At 35.8% G+C, this 21,965-nt stretch overlaps 1 protein-coding gene across 5 annotated transcripts in view; it reads left to right on the top strand.

Moving 5' to 3' along the window:
- EVI5 (ecotropic viral integration site 5) overlaps nt 1–21,965 on the top strand; it is a 184,877-nt gene that overhangs the window by 88,294 nt on the left and 74,618 nt on the right. For 3 of the 5 annotated variants that reach the window (XM_054721358.1, XM_054721361.1, XM_054721360.1), the window contains exons 13-16: nt 46–192; nt 14,483–14,617; nt 17,784–17,924; nt 19,307–19,465. In XM_054721358.1, coding sequence (XP_054577333.1) covers nt 46–192; nt 14,483–14,617; nt 17,784–17,924; nt 19,307–19,465 — 582 coding nt within the window. The remainder of the gene's footprint in view (nt 1–45; nt 193–14,482; nt 14,618–17,783; nt 17,925–19,306; nt 19,466–21,965) is intronic. The other 2 variants (XM_054721359.1, XM_028129965.2) reach the window with 1 other exon arrangement.

Below are 21,965 nucleotides of genomic sequence, written 5' to 3'. Positions count from 1 at the left end.
ACTCTATCCTAAATTGCTTTATACACACAAAAATTATGTCCTAAGGGACAAGTGACAAGAGCCCAGGAGGCTGAGGAAAACTACCTCATAAAACGGGAACTGGCCACCATCAAACAGCAGAGTGATGAGGCCAGTGCTAAGCTGGAGCAGGCTGAAAATACCATCAGGAAGCTCCAGCACCAGCCGCAATGGGTAAGGAGTCCAGTGGTACTTTTTCTCACCTTTCTCATTTCCTTTCCTTTAAATTCTTTTTAAAAGCACAGCTTATGTGCTCTTGTTATAATGATTTTCTATTTCAATTAAATTCTGAGTCAGTTTTATGTTCTGTAATAGTGTCTTATTGTGGCCTAAAGTTTCCTCGTTCTAACATTTTTTTTCTGTCTACACAGTTTTGTTAGTAATAGGTACTATTTTCTTTATGTTTTCAGTCATAGAAAATAAGTGATGTATGTCAGACCTTTTTTTCAAGTTTTACCAATCTGTTTCATAATAGGTATTTTGCCATGGGTAATTTTAAAATCATAACTTCAGCTAGTTTTTGTTAAAGGTGCAGATGAAATACTATCCAATGTAGAATACATGTAATTATCTCATTTAAAGCTTTGGTAATGTGGTGATTTATGTCTTACGAAATACTATAGTTTTACCTTCTTATACCAAGACATTAAGTTATGAGTTAAGGTATATGCTTACATTTTTTTCTAAAGTAGAGAAGTTGTCAAAACGAAAAAGAATGAACTTACAAAAATAATGTTAACTAACTTAGAGTACTGAACAGCCACTGATTGTACAGCTATCCTCAGGTGTCTTTTGACACTTAGACATTGGCAAATTCAGACTAGAGTGATCTTAATCAAGAATACGAGAGTTTAAAAGAAAAGTCAGCTGTTAACCTTAGAAAAGATATTTCTTGTTTCAGTTTTCTGTTTTCAAGTAGGGAGTTAGATAGTAACAGGGTAGGCAGAGAAAGGTTGTGTTAAACCTGGAACTCTTTACGAATTGGGAAGCAAAAAACATAATTACTTTAAAGTGGACATTACTTTTATTCAGTAAAATTAAGAAACAACATCATATGGGTATAAAATTAGAAAACTAAAAAAAAATTGACAATTGAAAAAACCCAACATCAGTTAATTATCGTCTATTAATATTACTGAAGATGGTTAAAAAATGAATAAGAGAGTGGTAAAGAATACTCAAAAGATAGAACTAAAATATTTTGATCTGTCTTTGTATGAAATGTCAATAATATAAAAGCATAAAAATAGAAAAAGCAGAATTGAGGGTAATGTTAGGAGTTAAGCTGAACTGAGTTATCAGTACAATGTGATTTTGTTATAAGGATAGATGAGAATATATTTACATTTAGCATAAGTTATAGTCATATACATTAGAATCATGAATTACTAGTGTTTTTGCTTGTTTTTCAAGTACTGAGACCTCTGGGTAGATATATATAAAAAATATAGCCAAGACCGGTTTGGTTCAGTGGATAGAGCGTCGGCCTGCGGACTGAAAGGTCCCAGGTTCGATTCTGGTCAAGGGCAATGTACCTTGGTTGCGGGCACGTCCCCAGTAGGGGGTGTGCAGGAGGCAACTGATCTATGTTTCTCTCTCATCGATGTTTCTAACACTCTATCCCTCTCCCTTCCTCTCTGTAAAATATCAATAAAATATATTTAAAAAAATATAGAATGTTGGTTCATAATGAAAAAGTTAAGTGGGCAAAAAAAATTGGCCAGAATAACAAGCTTTTGAAAATTACGTTTAACAAAAATAATCTTTGTGCTTTTTTTTCAAGGACAAGATAGACCCACAATATAGGGCTAAGATATAACCAGGAGAAAGCAGATCCCCACTTCAATTTATTTCCATTTGTTTTCTCACTAAGCAGACATTCTCCTTTGGAATAAATTATAAAACAGATAGAATAAAGCAGAGATGCACAAAATAGGTGAAAGTTACAGAGCTTTGGTTAAATTTCTGATTTTATTTTATTTACAATATATGTGAAGTATGTTTCAGAATTGTATAGGATGGAATATTTCAGAAATGCTGCTAATATGTTGATAGTGAATCAGGATTCCAACATATTTAAACAATCTATTCAGAATAAGAAACTGAAATAAAAGATTATTTCATAGAAATCAACCTGTAACTTTGCCTTTAAGTTTAAAATTCAAAGCTATATCATAGACCTAGAAATTTTGACAGGAATCAAGACTTAGCCAATAATGTAATATGGCTGCCCTCCCCTCCCCAGCCCCACCCCCTAAATTGCAAGTATGGTCTTCCTAGAAGAATAATGATCCAATTCAGTTCTAAGTAATAGAACATTTGTAGTGTTGTATTTAGTTTGAATACCAGAACTCATGTGAAATGTTTATAGACTATATTCTGGACAGTATAGGAAAGACTGTGGAAGCCCAGGATATATTTAGATTATACTAAAGAAGATTTTATAAGAACACCATAGGTATAGTCATTTTCAAGTATTTGAGAGGTAATCTTATGTAAAACTAGAGGCCCAGTGCATGAAATTCGTGCACTCGGGGGTTCCCTTAGCCCAGCCTGCACCCTTTCGCACTCTGGGAGCCCTCGGGGGATATCCAACAGTCGGACATCCTTAGCACTGCCGCGGAAGCAGGAGAGACTCCTGCCACCACCGCTGCACTTGCCAGCTGTGAGCCCAACTTCTGGCTAAGCCGTGTTCCCCCTGTGGGAGTGCACTGACCACCAGGGGTTAGTTCCTGTGTGGAGCGTCTGCCCCCTGGTGGTCAGTGTGCATCATAGCGACTGGTCGTTCCGCTGTCAAGCTGAAACCGGCTCTCCCACATCCCCCCAAGGGGTCCCAGATTGCAAGAGCGCCCAGGCCAGGCTGAGGGACCCCACCGGTGCACAGTTGGGGCCAGGGAGAGACATGGGAGGTAGGCCAGCTAGGGAAGGACCGCAGGAGGGTTTTAGGGTGTGTCTGGCCTGTCTCGCACAGTCCTGATCAGCCGGACCCCAGCAGCAAGCTAACCTACCGGTCGGAGTATCTGCCCCCTGGTGGTCAGTGCACATCATGGCGAGTCATTGAGTGGCCTTAGCATATCATTAGCATATTATGCTTTGATTGGTTGAATGGCCAACTGGACAACTGTAACTTAGCATATTAGGGTTTTATTATATAGAACTAGAGGCCCGATGTACGAAATTCGTGCAAGGGGCTCGGCCCTCACAACCCGGCTGCCTTGGCCAGCCCTCACAGCCCCTCGCAGCCCCTCGCAGCCCTTGTAGCCCTGGCTTCATCCGAAGGTCATCTGGACGATCGTTCGGCTGTTTGGTCTAATTAGCATATTAGCTCTTTATTATATAGGATTATTTAGCCTTTGTTTGATATTGCTCCAGAGAGCAGAATGTACTTAAGATCCAAGGACACAAAACCTTATTCATTTGAATTTTGACAAATAGAGCAGTTGCTTAGCAAATAGTGAGCATAATACTAATATAAAGTGAACGTCTATTGCTAAAGGTTTTTGACCTTCCAGTATAACTTTATGAATTCTTCAGAACTCAGAATAAGGATTTAAATCTGTATTCCAGCAGTAAGTATTGAATTACCAGTATGATCACCACCACCACCTTCTACTGGCAATACAGATGTTCTTCTACTTATAATGTAATTATGTCCTATAAAGCCATAAGTTGAAAATATTTTAAGTCAAAAATGCATTTAATACACCTAACCTAATGAATGTCATAGCCTAGCCTACCTTAAATGTGCTCAGAACACAATATCCAAATTGGTTGTTTACTGTCATGATCACGTGCCTGACTGGAAGCTGTGGTTCCCAAATCCTTTTTTTTTTTTTTTTTAGTTAAAATTCTTTCCATGCCAAGACCATAGCAAATGGACACTAAAGTGTTACTTTTTTGACCCAGATCTTTATATAACACTTCTCTTTCCCTTTTTCTACAAATATAAGTAGCAACCAAAATACATAGTTACAAGAAAGAAAACAATCTGACTATTCTGTACTTATTGTCAAGATATAAGGTTTACTTTGTATTTTGCTCAATTCTATTTGACTCTGATGTGACAATTTGATAATAGAGCCATGTGTTCAGTTATTCACTAGAAAAATAATGTACAAAGTATTGTCCTACTTCCTGAGGGTGTAATAGTAAACAAGAAAAAGAAGGTCTGGTATTACATGAAGTGTATGTTCTAGTTGAGGAGAAATATATTAAATAAATAAAATTTTAGGTGATGTTAAGGACATTATCCAGAAAATAAAAAGTCAGGCTACAGAATGGTAGAAAATATTTGCAAATCATGTATTTGATGTTGATTTAGCATGCAGAATATATAAAGAACTTTTAAAACTCAACAAAAAGACAAACAACCCAATTTTAAAATGAGCAAAGGACTTGAATACACCTATTGCCAAAGAAGATTTACAACTGGACAAGAACGTATGAAGACACTCAACATGTTTAGTCTTTAGGGAAATGCATATAAAACCACATGAGGTGCCAATTCACATTCACTAAGATGGCTCTAATAAAAAAAGCTAAACAGAAAATAAGTGTTGGCAAATTGATGGAGAAATTAGAACCCATGTACAAAGTTAGTGGAAATATAAAAAGGTCAGCTGCTGTGGATAACAGTTTTGTGGTTCCTCAAAAAGTTAAACATAGAGTTACCATATAGAATAGAGTTATCTTATAACATAGAATTACCCATAATTCATCCACTAGATATATACCTCAAAGAATAGAAAATTGGTATCCACACAAGTATGTAGCAACACGTTTGTGGAAACATTATTCACAAAAGAGTGGTCACAGACCAAAAGACCATTAATGGAAGAATGGATTAAAAAATTGTGATATATACATATGATGAAATATCATTCAGCCATAAAAAGGAATTAAGTACTGCTATAATATGGATGAACCTCTGTCAATGTAAGAGCCCAGCCTGCATGGCTCAGTGGTTGAATGTCGACCCATGAACCAGGAGGTCAAGGGTCGATTCCCGGGTTGCAGGCTCGATCCCCAGTGTGGGGTGTGCAGGATGAAATGTTTCTATCTCTATCCCTTTCCCTTCCTCTCTTTCTAAAATAATAATAATAATAATAATAATAATAATAATAATAAATTAATTAAAACATTTTAAAAAAGAAATGTAAATAGCATAACAACTAATGAGGGTGGTTCTCCACCCCCTAGTAATTGAAGGAGACACAGAATATCTTCTTTTACTCTTAAGGGCATTCAGTTAGAAATTAATAATATATATCTGGAAAATGCCCAAATATTTCCAGGAGTGAAGGATCATGGTGGTCTGCCTGTAACTGTCGGACACAAAGTATTAATTGCACTGGGAGGGAATTTGTAAAAAGATGAAAAAGATATACCATGGAAACACTAAACTAAAGAAAGCTGGAGTTTCTGTATTAATGTCAGACAAAGTAGACTTCAAAACAAGGGATAGTTCCAGGAATAAAGAGGGACATTTTGTGATAGTAACAGGGCCAGTTCACCAAGAAAGCATAACAATCTATATACAGTTGTATGTGTTTAGGAATATGTCTCCAAACATATGTCTGCTCCTAGTAGAGAACATGAAGCTGAACTGATAGAACTGAAAGGTGAAGTGGACAAATCCACAGTTACAGTCGGAGTCTTCAGTACCCCTTTCTCAGTAATTGATGAAACAACTAAGTAGAAAATCAGTATGGGTTATAGAAGACCTAGACAGCATTGTCAACCAACTTGAGCTGATTGGTATTTATGGAACACTTTATCAGAATACATATTTAGCACAATACGTATTCTTTTTAAGCACACATGGAACATTTACAAAGCTAGAAGATATTCTGGGCCATAAAATAAACTTAAAAATTTTTAAATAATTGAAGGAGACACAGAGTATCTTCTTTGACTCTAACAGCATTCAGTTAGAAACTAATAATATATATCTGGAAAATCCCCATATATTTGGAAATTAAACCACATATTTTTACCTGTTGTGAAAGAGAAAATTTCGAAGAAGATTAGAATATATTTTGAATTAAGTGAAAATGAAGACATAACTTTATCAGTATGGTTTAGTGGTTGAGCATCAACTCATGAGCCAGGAAGTCACGGTTCTATTCCCAGTCAGGGCACATGCTTGGGTTTCAGCTTTGATCCCCAGTAGGGAGTGTGCAGGAGGCAGCCGATTGAGGAATTCTCTCATCATTGATGTTTCTGTCTTTTCCTCTCCCTCTCCCTCCTTCTCTCTGAAATCAATCAATAAAAAACATTAAAATGTATGGGATCCCTAAAGCAATACTTAGTAGAAATTTTAAAGTATTGAATGCTTATACTAGGAAAGGAAATAAGTTTCAAACCAACCTAAACTTCTACCTTAAAAATCTAGACATATAAGAATAAATTCAACATAAAGCAAGTAGAAGTAGAAATCAATGAAATTAAAATATCACAAAACAAAAATGGAGAAAATCCTGAAAAACTGGTTCTTTGAAATGATTATTAAAGTTGATAAACCTCTGTCTAGACTGACTAAAAGGAGAAGAAATAACCAGTATCGTGGATGACATTGACTTTTTACAAATGTAGCCAAGTTTTCTTGTCTGATATTCTGCGTGCGTCCTATTCCTTCCTTGTGGTATCATATTTCCTGTAAACTAGATTCAGTTAAACACTTTTAACATTTGGATGATAGATAATGTTGTGAACTTTATTTTGATTTAATCAGAAAGCACATAATATAAGTTGTTCTTACTATTTAGTGATGCTGAGTTTGATTACCATCCTAAGTTTGGTTCCGTTGACTCTTGCCCTTGTAAAGGTATGGTTTCTTCTTTGCAACTATTAAATAATCTGTTGGGAAATATTTTTGTACCAAGTAAATATCTTGTGTTCTATTCACGGACCTTTTACTTAATGGTTTTAGCATTCATTGATTGGATTTCCAAAATGATGATTTTCATATTTCATTTTTTTCTATACTTACTAGCTAATGCTCCTTTGTAAAGGGACTTTTCTTCCCTCCCACCCCCTTAACATCTCTTCCTATGTTATAATACTGCTTAGCTTTACTTGAGTGACATTTCAAGAAAAAAGCATTTAATTTATAATATTGGTGAGTTGATGTAAGTCTTTCTAGAGTGATGACTTTATAGTCTTAAGAGGTGTTTTTTTAATTTTTATTAATTTAAATTTTTAAAAATTGATCTCAGAGAGGAAGGGAGAGGGAGAGAGAGATAGAAACATTAATGGTGAGAGAAAATTATTGATCAGCTACCTCCTGCATGCCCCCTATTGGGGATTAAGCCCGCACTCCTGGCATGTGCCCTGACTGGTCATGGTTCATGGGTTGACACTCAACCACTGAGCCACACCAGCTGGACTACAATCTAAGAGTTTGATAAACTCTTATGCTGTTGATTAATATGCCTATAAATCTGCACAGAGGTTTTATCCCAAAATTAATTTTGACCTTAGTCTAAGATTAAATGTTTTACATCCATTTGTAATCACTTTTTCTTTTCAGCTTAAATAGTAAACGAGAGTCCTCTATAATGGTAATAATTGTTTTAACATTTCTTCAGCATTAAAAAACAATCTTGCACTTAAGAGTATATAAGTAACCAGAGATAAACTTCCATCTTAAAGGATGTATATACTTTTTCAGATGTTTGGGAGAAATCATTTAAAATGATGTACCAATTTTTCAAAAAAATTTCAGTGTTGCAAATATTTAAGTAGTATATCCATATTGCTTGGAAAAAAATTTTTTAAATACTATTTGGATCAAGTAGTAGGAAGGATTACAAACATTATTTGGGGCTCATATGCTGAGGTGCAAAGCAAGATACAACTTTTCATTTAATTTTTGTCTGTTGTAATTTTGTCTTGTGGTGTAGAATCTTATTCTAGACTACTTGCCTTTTGTAATAGTTTTTTCAGATGCTTTAGATGTGACAATAGAGATGTACCATATTTCCACACTATTATAAATTCTACTAGAGGCCTGGTGCACAAATTTGTGCACGGGTAGGGTCCCTAGGCCTGGCTGGCGATCAGGGCCAATCAGGGCCTTCCTTTCCTCGGCTGCCGGCCGAGGCCTTCCTTCATTCTGCGCCGCCCCCTGGTGGTCAGCGCACGTCATAGCAAGTGGTCGACCTCCCGGTCGGTCGAACTCCCAAGGGGACATTTTGCATATTAGCCTTTTTTTTTTTTATATATAGGATGGGTTTTATAGGTTATTTTTGCAACATTCAATTCCCACTCCCCATGTTTAATATAAACTATATAATAGAGAAGTTTTGTTGTTGTTGTTTAAACAAAGAGTTGACTAATTTACTCACTCAATACTGTTTGCTCACCTAGTATGAAAAGCACAGTTTAGTTCTGACTGTACAGTGATAAATCAGTCAAACTAACTCAGGTCAGGTCTTAAACTTAGTTGCTTAATGTATAATTAAATCTAGAGACTATTTGATATATCTATATAGACAATCCTTTTTCCAATTTAGATTTTTGTACTTGGTAATACAAGAAGCCTCTTTAAGTACAAATATTTGCTACTCACTGTATCACTCATATGTCCTTCTAATATTGAATGTGAGGATTCATTCTTTTGTTTTACTCAGGACACAAGCAAGAAAGATTAATAAGGGCTTTCTAGCTTATCTTTTTCCTTGTAACTTTTGCAACACCAGAAAAGCATGTGAGATTGAAAAGCAGAGATTCTACTTATTAAACATTTTTTTCTGTGAATTTCATTAGCATGGGATTGCTGGTATCACAGGAACATTAAGAGATTCATTGACAAAAGTGAATTGGATGTAAATATAGGGAAGTCATTCATTATTTATATACTTTTAAGTAAGTGTCCCCTTCAGCCATAATAATTGTGGCAGTTGTCATTTGGTAAAACAAATTGTGTATTTGTCCAGGTTACTAATTTGAATATGAAATATAATCTAAGAATTTCTTATTACAAGAACATTACATGAGCTGTTTAAATTTTTGTAGATGCTCAGTTTTTAAATGTTATAGCATAAATTCTTAGAACAGTACATATAAAAACAATATATCAAGCTCTTTAAAATAGGGTTGGGCAAAAGTAGGTTTATAGTTTTTTATATGGAAAATAATACAAATAATAGTACAAGAATAAACTCTGTGTATCATGTACTCAGAACTGTAAACATACTTTTGCCCCACCTTGTATTATTTCAATCCTTATATGGCTTAAAGGCTAAGAACATAGGTTTAACAGAATTGTTGATTGCTGTTTAACCTTGCTGAGTCTTGTTAACTTATTAGTAAAGTCATAGGGATGTAATGGGTAGCATAGGAAAAATAGTAATATTGTGATAATTTTGTATGGTTACTGGCCTTAATGTGGTGATCACATTGTAAGATTTGTAAATGTCATATCACTATGTTGTACACCTGAAACTAATACAGTATTATCTATCAACTATACTTTAATAAATAATAAATTTTAAAAAAAGAAGAGTTGAAGGTTAAATGAGAATATAAAGCACTTAGTGTTTGTGTGGCACATAATAAGTACTCACTAGATACTATCTCCTATCATCATCATCATTATAAACTTTAAACCCTGTTTTATAAATAGTACTTTTTTTCTCTTATGGGAAAAACAAACAGGTAGTTTACAGTCCACAGCAGCGTATTTTAACATGGCCACTTTGATGCCAATCCTGCCACTCACTGGTTGTGTGTCCCTGGACAAGTTACTTAACTTCTCTGTGCTACAGTTTGTCCTGTGTATAAGAGAGCGTTGTAGTGACTTAAGTGTGTTGTACTTTAGAATAATGCCTTGTACATAGTGAGTGCTCAATCAATGGTAGCTGTTATTAGAATTAGTATTAACATTATTCAATTATTATGATTCTACCAGATTGCTTGGCCAATGGCATAGACTGTTAGTAACAAAACAACAACAAAACAACACACACACACACACCAAAAATAAAACTTACAAAGAGTTAAAACTGATAAGGTAAAATTTTTAGTAGACTAAACATTGATAGAAGTATCACAAGTATCACTTTCCTGACAAAACTTAGATCTGCAAAAGTTTCAACAGGGAAAATTCAAAATAGTAGAAAATAATGACCAAAAAAGAGAATTCAATTGCAGAAGCTCCAATGGGTCAAATTTTAAATGGACCAAAAACAAATAACAACAATAAAACCCCTAATCAACAAATTTAATCTTATTTATAAAATTTACCTTGTATTAGTCTGTTCACCAGAGAAACAGAACCAATCTCTCCTGAGGATGAAACATTTGCGACTAGAGTCTTGGAGTTAGTTTTTTTCCTCAAAGTGACATACTACCCGAGTTATGCTCAGTTTTTTGGCGAAGTTTGACACACCAAGCTCAAAAGGTTGCCCATCACTGGACTAGAGTCTTGGAGTTAGACTCTTAACTCCAAGACTCTAGTCGCAAATGTTTCATCCTCCGGAGCAGCAAATGTTTCATCCTCGGCATGTGGCCGCCTCAGCTGCCGCGTGTCATCAGAAATGGCTACGTGTGTCAGTGCTGACATGCGTGTCATAGGTTCGCCATCACTGGTGTAGAGTCTCAAAGCAGATATTTTGCTGGTGAGTCACTAGGGGTAACAGTGAGTGGTATCATTCCTATTTCTACTTCTTGATTCCTGTAACTGTGAATCCTTATTATGGGAAAAAAACCCATATATTGGACACTGATTCAAAGCATATTCATACTTCTGGAGAACCTTGCTCCAGTCCTGCAAGGTATTGTCATTTAGCTGGCACTGTAACTAAGTCTTCAGAAAAGCCATTCCACTGTTCTGTCTAGCCATTTTCTTCAGGATATTAGGGAACATGGTAAGACTAATAAATTCTGTGAACTTGAGCCCATCATTGCACTTCTTGTGCTGTGAAGTGAGTTCTGTGTTCAGAAGCAATGCTGGTGGATAAGGCATTCTTTAAGTCCATTGATGCTAATTTGACAAAAGCATTGCATGCAGGGAACGCACACCCATATCCTGAGTGGGTGTCTAGTCCAGTAAGAACAAAATGTTGCCCCTTCCATGTTGGAAATGGTCTAGTGCCGTGGTCGGCAAACTGCGGCTCGCGAGCCACATGCGGCTCTTTGGCCCCTTGAGTGTGGCTCTTCCACAAAATACCATGGCCTGGACGAGTCTATTTTGAAGAAGTGGCATTAGAAGAAGTTTAAATTTAAAAAATTTGGCTCTCAAAAGAAATTTCAATTGTTGTACTGTTGATATTTGGCTCTGTTGACTAATGAGTTTGCCGACCACTGGTCTAGTGTAATCAACCTGCCACCAGGTAGCTGACTGATCGGTGCCATATCAGGGATTTGGTGTTGGTCTCTGCTCCTGGCAGATTGGACACTCTACAGTGGCCATAGCCTCAGTGAGTGGAAATCCATGTTGTTGAGCCCTTGCATATCCTCCCCCCCTACCCCCCCATCCCCCCCCCCCCCCATCACCATGACCACTTTGTTCATAAGCCTGTTTGGGGACAATGACGGAAGTGGCTAGGAAGGAGGCTGACTGGTATCCACAGAATGGATCATCCTATCCAATTGATTTTAAAATGAAAATACTTTTTGTCCAACAAAAGTGTGTGTGAATATAATTGGCCAGGGTGAAAGTGGCTTAGCAGAGTTAGATTCATCCTGAATACTTTTTAAAGGTATTTCAATGTTTGTATAATTTTCAGTAACACATTTGTATTAATAAATGTGGAATCAAAAAAATTCCTCTGGCTCAAAACAGTAGGGTCCAGGTGGAAGAATTATAAAAATGCTTTCTATTCATTTCAATTTAGTGTGAAATGTAACATAAAATATTGATACCCACTAAACAGGAAGGGATATATGTAGGACTACTGCAATAGTCCAAAGAAAGAGTTGAAGGCATGAATAAAAACAAAGACAATAAAGGTGGAGAGGAACAGACAAATTCAAGAGATATCTGGGAGAAAAATTATTCAGGTTCTATGATTATAAGGGGAATATGAGAGGGGAAGTTTTGACTTGGTCATATGTTAGATGTTGGGATTTTTAGCAAAATAGTAATACATTAGGAAGGAAAGATGGGGAGTTGAGTTTTGACATGTTGAATGTGAGGTGAATATGAGATCAACCAGATTCAGAAGACCAGTAGGAAATTGTGAATATGGATCTAGCTTAATAAAAGGATGTGGGCTGGAAATATGGACTTGAGAGTCCATTCCATTCCATTCCATTCCATTCCATTCCATTCCATTCCATTCCATTCCATTCCAACATTGTTTGGCCTCTCTTTCTCTTCTTGTCCCTATTTCTCTCTACCTTCCCCATTTTGCTATTTTAATAGATGCTTCCTTGGTGATATCATACATCTTCTAAGTAGACTATATAAAGACAATATCTGATACTGCCTATACATGCAGACTACTATATAGACAATGGAAGAAATCACATAGGATGGATTTACAAAATAAGAAAATTAAAGGAAAGATTGAGAGAAAACACAATATTGAAACTCATGGATACCTATCTGCAGTAGAATTGGTAGAGGAGATAGAGAAGATAGGCAGGAGAACCAGGGAAGAGAAATATCCCAAAATCTAAGGCAGGAGAAAGTTTTATTTAAGATTAATCAGTTGACTGGTGAAGATTAGAGCTGTTTGTAATTAGAGCAGTTTTATCAAGAACTAAGGCTAGTTTGCAGTGGGTTGAGGAACAAATGGGAAGTATGAAAGGAGAAGTGACATAAACTGTGGAATTTAGAATTTACCACTTGAACAAGAGAACAATTAGAAGTTTTGTAAATTTTATTGAAAAAATTTCTCCCAATCTTAGTAACACTGTTTTTTGTGCTTGGTTGGATCATTTGGTTTATACCAGGTCAATGAGTCCATTCTCAAATGGACCATTTGGGTTTGATGTATTCCTGGGGATTTCCTAAAATAGAGTCTTGGCTAACAAACCTGAACTGCAGTTTCTAGGGCTTTAGATTAAGGGCAAAAAATCCTGGTATTATTCATAAAATAACTATGATCTCATTAAACAAAAATGATGACACCTGTTATTTGGTCATTCCAAAAGAGTGCCTTTCCCCTATTTGGTAAGGTAAGTATTTGCTAAAAGTGATATACTTGTTGCAGATATATTTCTTGTAATGAAATGTTTTAATTCTATCAGAAAATTACTAGGAGAAATAATGTGTAATGTATTGAATTAAAAAGTCCTCATTTGCTTCATAAGTGAACTGTTCATTTTTTAAAATGACATCATCTGTTTGGGTAACTGGGGTAAGGGAGTACCATATGTTTTAATTAGGCACCTAACAGTTGTTTTAAATAGAGTTTTAGTCTGACATCGGTTTTGTTCCTAATATTCTGAAGAATAAAAGGAGCCATTCTCATGCTAGTTCAGTAGAGATTGTTCTCTATGACTCTGTTTGGAAATTATGAGTTGTCACTTTTTCTTTACTACGTTAGTTAAATGTAAAGTGATACTTTATTTTAGGAAGTCTTTTAAGGTGGTGAATTAGACATATTTTTGCTTCTTTTAGAACAACTTTTGTGTAGAAACTGGTTTAAAAGGGGATTTTTTAAGTGGCTGCATTGCTATTCACATTATAGCGTAGGAGAGGAAATGGAAAGGTTCCATGCATCTGCATTTTTCTCTGCTTCCAGCACTAATTTTTATGCATATTTTTTAAAGAGATCTATATTTCTAAAAGAAAATACATTTTTGTTTTGCTGGGATTTAGGATGGTTCATATTATTGTGGATCCCTTGTTTTTATTTCTATTAGATTAAAATAGAATTTTCAGTAAATTTGTACTTATCTTCTGTAGTCCAAAACAGTACTGTCCAATAGCAATATAATGAGCCACATTGGCATTTAAAATGCCACATTAAAAGTAGTAATTAATAATTACAGATAAATGAATATTTTTGTTTAAGTATATTTAAAATATTATTTGAACAGGTAATCAACATAAAAGTTATTAATGAGATATTTTACCTTTTGTATTTCACATTTTTAAAATCCAGTTTGTATTTTCCACTTATAGCCTTTCTCAACTTGACCGAGCCACATTCAATGCTCAGTAGCCACAGGCGGCAAATGGTTACACTATTGTACAGTGCAGGTCTATGGAATCAGTGCAAATTCTTAGTATCTGGATGGATAGAAAGATAAAGAGATATTTTCTATAAATTGGATTTGATTAGTTTAATAACTGGTTACCAACACCCAATAATGTGATCATCTTTATGGATGTCAAACTTTTTTATTCATTGAAAAGTTATTTGGAGGAGATATGCTAAAAATATTGGGTAGATGGAACTTTTATGTTTGATTGCCCTTAATAACTGTACTGTGCCATTGCATTTATTTCTATTATACATACATATTTATGCTTCATGAAATTTCAGTATATGTCTGTAATTTGTAGCATAAATGCAGTTCCAGCTACAATGAAGATTTTGTGCTACAGCTAGAGAAGGAATTGGTTCAGGCCCGTCTGAGGGAAGCCGAGGCTCAGTGTGCACTAAAGGAGATGCAGGATAAAGTCCTGGATATGGAGAAGGTGAGACCAACATAAATGCTGTTATTCCCAAAATAAAGGGATATGTGATAAATAGTTAAGTACTTATTGAGCAGTTCAGTTGGATTTGGTGATTTTACACATTAGAAACCTTACATATTAGATACTGAGAGATGAAAGGAAAAAATATAAGATTCCCAATTATTCTTTGTTGTTGCCATACTACTCAAAGCCTCATATTTAAGGGTAAAAATAGAGATTAGAGTCATTTTACAGGAAAACAGGATAATTTTGATATGAATAATATTTAAATGTTGGAGAAGAGAAACTTAGGGGGTAGAAATGAACTGTTCTCAAATATTGTAATGTCTTCTTCTGCAAGAGATTGGATATGACTAATACATAAACATTTCAGGGAGAATTGCATCTGAGTATAATTGCTGCAATTTCCCAAGCTATACTAAGCCACCTCAGGAAGATCTTAGCCTGAGGTATGCTATGGAAGCTAACTTATCTCTTTTCAAAGTCATTAAAGAAGTTGAAGGGTTAGGCAAATAGTGGAAATAGAGCAGGAAATAATTTAATGAAATAGAACAGGAAATAGCTACAGTCAGTAGTGGAATAATTTTTGCTAGAAATCTGCTTGCTATTTTATTTTGGAAAATTTATTCTGTTTATTGAGAAAAAGGCCAACAAGGCTGTGAAAATGCCTAATAGAATATTTGGTCTCTAACTTTTGGAGTTTTCTGGGCTCCATGATTTATTTTTATTTATTTATTTTTAAAATATATTTTATTGATTTTTTTACAGAGAGGAAGAGAGTTGGATAGAGAGTTAGAAACATCGATGATAGAGAAACATCGATCAGCTGCCTCTTGCACAACCTCTACTGGGGATGTGCCCGCAACCAATGTACATGCCCTTGACCAGAATCGAACCTGGGACCTTTCAGTCCGCAGGATGACGCTCTATCCACTGAGCCAAACCGGTTTTGGCAATGGGCTCCATGATTTAGATAAGAAACTGGGCCTCTCTGTTTTGAATTTTTGATAGTAAGAAATGTCCTTGAGTCCATTTTAAAAATGGATTTCTTAAGGAGCTTTGTTGGTATTCATGGCATAGGGTAGAAAGGAAATTGGGAGGTTTTGTGCTTCCTATGGTTAATTTCTTCATGCAGGGCTCTCTTTTTATGTATATGCAGTAAATTTTTGGTTTTCTATAGAGAAAATATTTAAAGTTCATCATAAAAATGTGTAGTTGGCAAGAACCACTTTATTTCATCAGAGATAGAAAATTTCATAGATTCAAGTTAATCTCATTAGTACCTCAGTTTACTTATGGAGCTTTTACTGGGCATCTCTTTTAGGATCTCTTGGTCACTTCCCAGAGCAGTTTAATTCAGGGCTACCCTATATCCTAAGGTGGGTCTTTCAGTATGGTAGGAGAGTAATCTCATAGTCACCTAATCTAATAGTAGTATTAAATTTGTAACTATTGACATAAATAGTGACTAACGCACAGAGATTTTACACTCCTTTCCAAAGTGACATGCTGAGAAAATACAACAAAACAGATGGTAGGCTATTCTTTTCCATGAATCTTTAAAATGTAAATGATATTATGCTTCATTTGGAGTCCTAATCATAGGTGAGTAAATTTATTGCCATGTTGAACAACCTTTTTAATTCTATTGGTTTGTAACACTGATTAATGTTACTAAACAAAGTAGAGTTAGACTTCCTTTGTTCTCAAAATTAAGTAGTTAGCCTTACGCATTCCTGTGGGATGTAAAATAGTGCAGCTGCTTTGGAAAAGATTGACAGTTTTATAAAAATTAAATGTGGAAATGCCATTTGATTTGGCAGTTCTGCTCTTTGATATATAAGAGACTTAAAAACATAGGTCCACACAAAAACTTTCACACAGTTATAGCAGCCTTGTACATAATGGCCAGAAGTGGTAGCAACACAGAGTTCTGTCAACTGATGAATGTATAAATAAAACATGGTATATCCATATAACAGATGTTATTTGGCAAAAAAAAGGAATGAGTCTTAAGAACATGACAAGTGAAAGAAGCTAATTATAAAAGCCACCTATTGTATGATTCCATTTATATGAAAATGTCCTGAATAGAAAATCCATAGAGACTGAAGGAATAAGGGCTGCCAAGGGCTGGGAAGGCGGAGGGCCGGGGGTGGGGGGTGTGGAGTGCTTGGTAATGGGTATAGGGTTTCTTTTGGGGGTAATTAAAATGTTTGAAATTAGATCAAGATGTTGGTTATACAGCCCTGTGAATCTCTTAAAAACCACTGACTAGTGTATATTAAGAGTAAGTTTTGTGGTTTGTGAATTATCTATCTATATAAAAGACTAAGTGACCGTCGCAACCGAAACAACCAAACAGATTACCGAACAGGCTGCATGGGGCGACCAGGCTGGCAGGGGGGTTAGTGAGGGTTGACCAAACGACTGAGCAGCAGGCTGTGTGGGGCAACCAGGCCGGCAGGGGTCAGTTAGGGGTGACCAGGCCATCGGGAGAGGGGGGGGCAGTGAGGGGCATTCAGGTTGGCAGGCAGAGGTGGTTAGGGATGATCAGGCTGGCCAAGAGGGGCAGTTAGGGGTGATCAGGCAGGCAGGCAGGTGAGCAGTTAGGAGCCAGCGGTCCAGGATTGTGAGACGGACATCCCCCAAGGGGTCTTGGATTGGAGAGGGTGCAGGCTGGGCTGAGGGGACCCTTCCCCCCGCCCCATGCACAAATTTTGTGCACCGGGCCTCTAGTCCTATATAATAAAAGGCTAATATGCAAATCGACTGAATGACCAGTCGCTGTGACACACACTGAGCACCAGGGGTAGATGCTCAATGAAGGAGCTGCCCCCTGGTGGTCAGTGTGCTCCCACAGGGGGAGCGCCACTTAGCCAGAAGCCCTGAGCCCGGCTCACAGTTGGGGAGCACAGGGGCGGTGGCAGGAGCCTTTCCCACCTCTACGGCAGTCGGACATCCCCTGAGGGCTCCTGGAATGTGACAGGACACAGGCCGGGCTGAGGGACCCCCCTGCTCCCTGAGTGCACGTGCACCGGGCCTCTAGTATCTCAATAAAATTAAGTATAATTATATATGGGACAAAATAGCTCTTATATGCTTTATTTATTTTATTTTATTGTTTACATTTAAAAATCTAAAGTTAAATTTTTTCTTGCTTTAGAGAAACAACTCCTTTCCTGATGAGAATAACATTGCAAGGCTTCAGGAAGAACTCATTGCTGTGAAACTGAGGGAAGCAGAAGCTATTATGGGTTTGAAAGAACTTAGACAACAAGTCAGAGATTTAGAGGAGCACTGGCAGGTATATCAATATGTTTTGTGTGCTTTCTAAAAAGAGGGTAAAACCTGAATATACAATTTGTATGAGTTTGAAGTAGTTGATGACCAACATTGGGATATGATTTTAAAGTATGAAAGACCCTGTATAATGTACACAACTGAGAAAATTTATATATTGCAAGTACCTTTAACTGTTTCTCCCTTTTTAACTTATAATTAAAGAAGATAATATAGAGATCATCATATTTTTGCTGTTATATTATTGTAATTTATGTATTTTTTTCTAAAAACCTATAAAGAAATAATCCTTTATATAGTACATATTTCTTCTGTTGATATTAAATCCATTTTTCAGTATGAGATAGTAGAAGGCTGACACCAATATAAATTTATAACTTTTATTTTTTTAATCCTCACCCGAGCATATTTTTTCCATTGATATTTAGACAAAGTGGAAGTAGTCTGGGGGAGACAGAGAGAGAAAAATCAATGTGAGAGAGACACATCAATTGGTTGCTTGGTTGCTTCTTGCATGCACTCCAACAGGGGCCTGGGATTGAACCTGCAACCCAGGTACGTGCCCTTGACCAGGAATTGAATCTGCAACCCTTTGGTGCACAGGCCAACACTTTACTGAGCGATGCCAGTCAGGGCTGTAACTTGAAAATTGGTGTCTCACAAAATAGATCAGACATTTAGCTAGTTACATGCCAACAAATGTATTCACATATGAGGGAAACTGTTGACAACGAACAAAAATACAGATGCTGTAAGAAAGGGAGAGCAGGAAGAAAACAAAAACTACACAGCATTTCAGTTTAGTGATCTTGGTTTGAATTTGGGGTAAGTGATGCAAAGACTGAAATTAATCCTTGACATTGCCGTGGCTTTTTTTTTTTTTTTTTTGCCAAGTATCAAGCAGCAATAAACTGGAAATTAAAAATAAATAACCTGTACCTTTGCCATGGTATTTTTAGGACACTGCTCTTAACTGCTAATATTGCTTCCTTAATTCATGAATAGCCCCACTTTTTCCTTTTCTTGGTATTTCATTAAAAATAATGTAAAAATCTCATTAAAAATTACGGTAAAAATTGTATTGTTTATAATTAATTCACAGTATTAAAAATTGAACTATATCTGAGTTATCCCAAATCTTCTACTTACTGGCAGTGAGATCTACAGTGTGACCTTTCTGAAGTTATTTAATCACAAATTCCATTTTTTTCATACCTGTATAATAAAGATAATAGTGCCTAACTTTTTAGATGTTTCTGGGGATTAAATAAAATAATGTGTATAAAGTGCTTAACATATTACTGGATCTAAAATAATTGCTCAGTAAAGTTAGCTCTTATTTTGATACTGGGAATATTTGTTGCAATATAATTTTTTGTGTTTTAGCGCCACTTAGCTCGTACTACTGGGAGATGGAAAGACCCACCTAAGAAAAATGCTGTGAATGAGTTACAAGATGAATTGATGACCATTCGACTTAGGGAAGCAGAAACACAGGCAGAAATAAGAGAAATAAAACAAAGGATGATGGAAATGGAAACACAGGTAAGATGGAAAGTCCAATATCTTTAAAAAATATCATTAGCAGCACTGACCGGTTTGGCTCAGTGGATAGAGCGTCAGCCTGTGCACTGAAAGGTCCCAGGTTCGATTCCAGTCAAGGGTATGTACCTTGGTTGTGGGCACATCCCCAGTAGGAGGTGTGCAGGAAGCAGCTGATCAATGTTTCTCTCTCATCGATGTTTCTAACTCTTTCCCTCTCCCTTCCTCTCTGTAAAAAAACCAATAAAATATATTTTAAAAATATCATTAGCAGATCAAAAATTTATGCACAGATTGTATCCTCCCTAGAATAGAGCTAAAAGGTGGACATGTGAAACTATCTAGACTATAATTTGTAGTCCAAATTATAGGGCTAAAATTATGGTCTTTGATATCAGAGACTTAATGTCTTTGACCCATTCAACAAAGTTTAAGCAAGTTGTAATACTCCATTTGACTTTGTTAGCTTGTTACACAACTTGAGAGGGAATATTCATGTAGAGCAAAATTTCTCACTCCCAACACTATTCACATTTTTGGACCAGATGAAGTCTTTATTGTGGGGACTGGCCTGTGCATTTTAGGATGTTTAGTAGCATCCCTGGCCTCTACCCACTAGATGTCAGTAGCACCCCCCCAGCCCCCACATAGTAATGATCAAAAATATCTCTACACATTGCTAAATGTCCTTGGCAAAATCCCCTGGTTGAGAACCACTGGTATAGAATATAATGTGAGAAATGATTCCTAAAGTTGTGTAATGTGATTCTGAATGAGTCAGTTCAAAATTATACTTCTTTCTTCTCAAATCCCCCTTTCTCTAATAAACTCTATCTTAAATATATTTAAGATCTGAAAGGTCCTTTTTATGATATCCATTTGTATTATAAAGGTACATATAGTTTTTATGTGATGCATTTGTGTGGGCCATATTCTCTATTCTCTATAATGTTATTTGGTTTTCAAAATACTTATTCAGTCAGTAGGGGGCATAGTTAACTCAGGTATCAGTCTGTATACTTATGTGCAAAAAACAGTTGTTCCAACTTAAACATAACATGAATATGTAAATCCTTTAAAATAAATAAATAAATTTTGTTTTACATTGTTCAAAGTTATTTTCTTGTATTTTTCATTGTAGTAGTTAAAATAACAGTAAGATGAAAAGTAGAAATCTAGTTTTTATAATCAAATGTTATCTCAATATAGATATTAAAGATGCAAACACAGATTTTAAGCCATGTTCAGGATTTATTTCAGAGTGGGTATAAGTGAATGAGTCAAATTCAACAAACATGGTTTTAAGAACTTGTGATAATAAAGTACTGTCCAACCTTCCAAGAACGTATACTTGAGGAATCAGGCATTCACAAACTATATTTAATATAATTTATTTTCTGAGATGATGGATGTTAATGAAGTATTGTGGTAATCACTTCATAATTAAGTCAGGTCATTATGCTGTACACTTTAGATTTATACAGTGCTATATGTCAGTTATATCTTAATGTAACTGGAAAAATACATAATCAGAAATATGGTAATTACAGAGTTAGATAGAAATTGCTATGGAGAAAGGAGGGAAAAATTAGTTCCAACTAAAGGTGGTTTGGGGAAGGTTCCCTAAGGATTTTGTATTTTGGATTGTGCCTGACTAATGAGTGTGATTTTGGATGAATTTTGCTAGAAGAGAAATGGTTCCCAAGTGCCAGTGCTTAAACTGGAGATGATCCGTGAAGTTTTCCCATTGCAAAATGTGAAAAATAAAAATGGTGGTTTAATAGTAATGTTATATTAATCATTCAAAGAGTTTTACATCAAACACCTGTGGACCCAGCATCCGGGTTAAGACATGTGTCCTTGTTGATACATATAGCTCCAGTTCCTTCATTCTTAATGACTTTTAGAAAATCCACCTAGTGTGCATATCTTAGTTATTGAACCACACACCTCTTTGTACCAATTTTGCTATTACAAATAGTGCTGCTCTGAACATTCCTGCACATGTTTCCTTGTGTATATCTCTAAGTTTCTTTTATAAGGGGGTTTTATTACTTTTCTGTGCCATGAACCCCCCTTTCAGTCTGAAACCCATGACTTTGTCTCAAAATAATGTTTTTTAATGCATAAAATAAAATATATAGGATTGTAAAGCAAACCAGTTACATTGAGATAGTTATTAAAGTGCTAAAAGGCAAACAAGGTTGTGACAGAACATTTACATGGAAACATATACAACACATGACCATTGCTGGATTCGGGTTTTTCATACTTTAGGTTTTGTTGTACCTAAGTTAGATTTTCCTTTTGGGGGAGACTCCTGATTTTTGTCCCAAGGTGAATGAGTTGGGTTGTATTTTATCTTTTTCTGTTCTCAGAAATTTTATATAAGATTGGAGTCACTCATTATTTTAGTATTTGCTGGAATTTCTATCTTTAAACAGACTTATTTTGTGAGTATAGAAACTATTGATCCTAGTTGTTGAAGGGTTACAGATCTCAT

Source organism: Eptesicus fuscus, chromosome 9 (genome assembly GCF_027574615.1).
Source record: "Eptesicus fuscus isolate TK198812 chromosome 9, DD_ASM_mEF_20220401, whole genome shotgun sequence".
Classification (NCBI taxonomy): Eukaryota; Metazoa; Chordata; class Mammalia; order Chiroptera; family Vespertilionidae; genus Eptesicus; species Eptesicus fuscus.
This window is presented reverse-complemented; position numbering and strand designations above follow the sequence as displayed.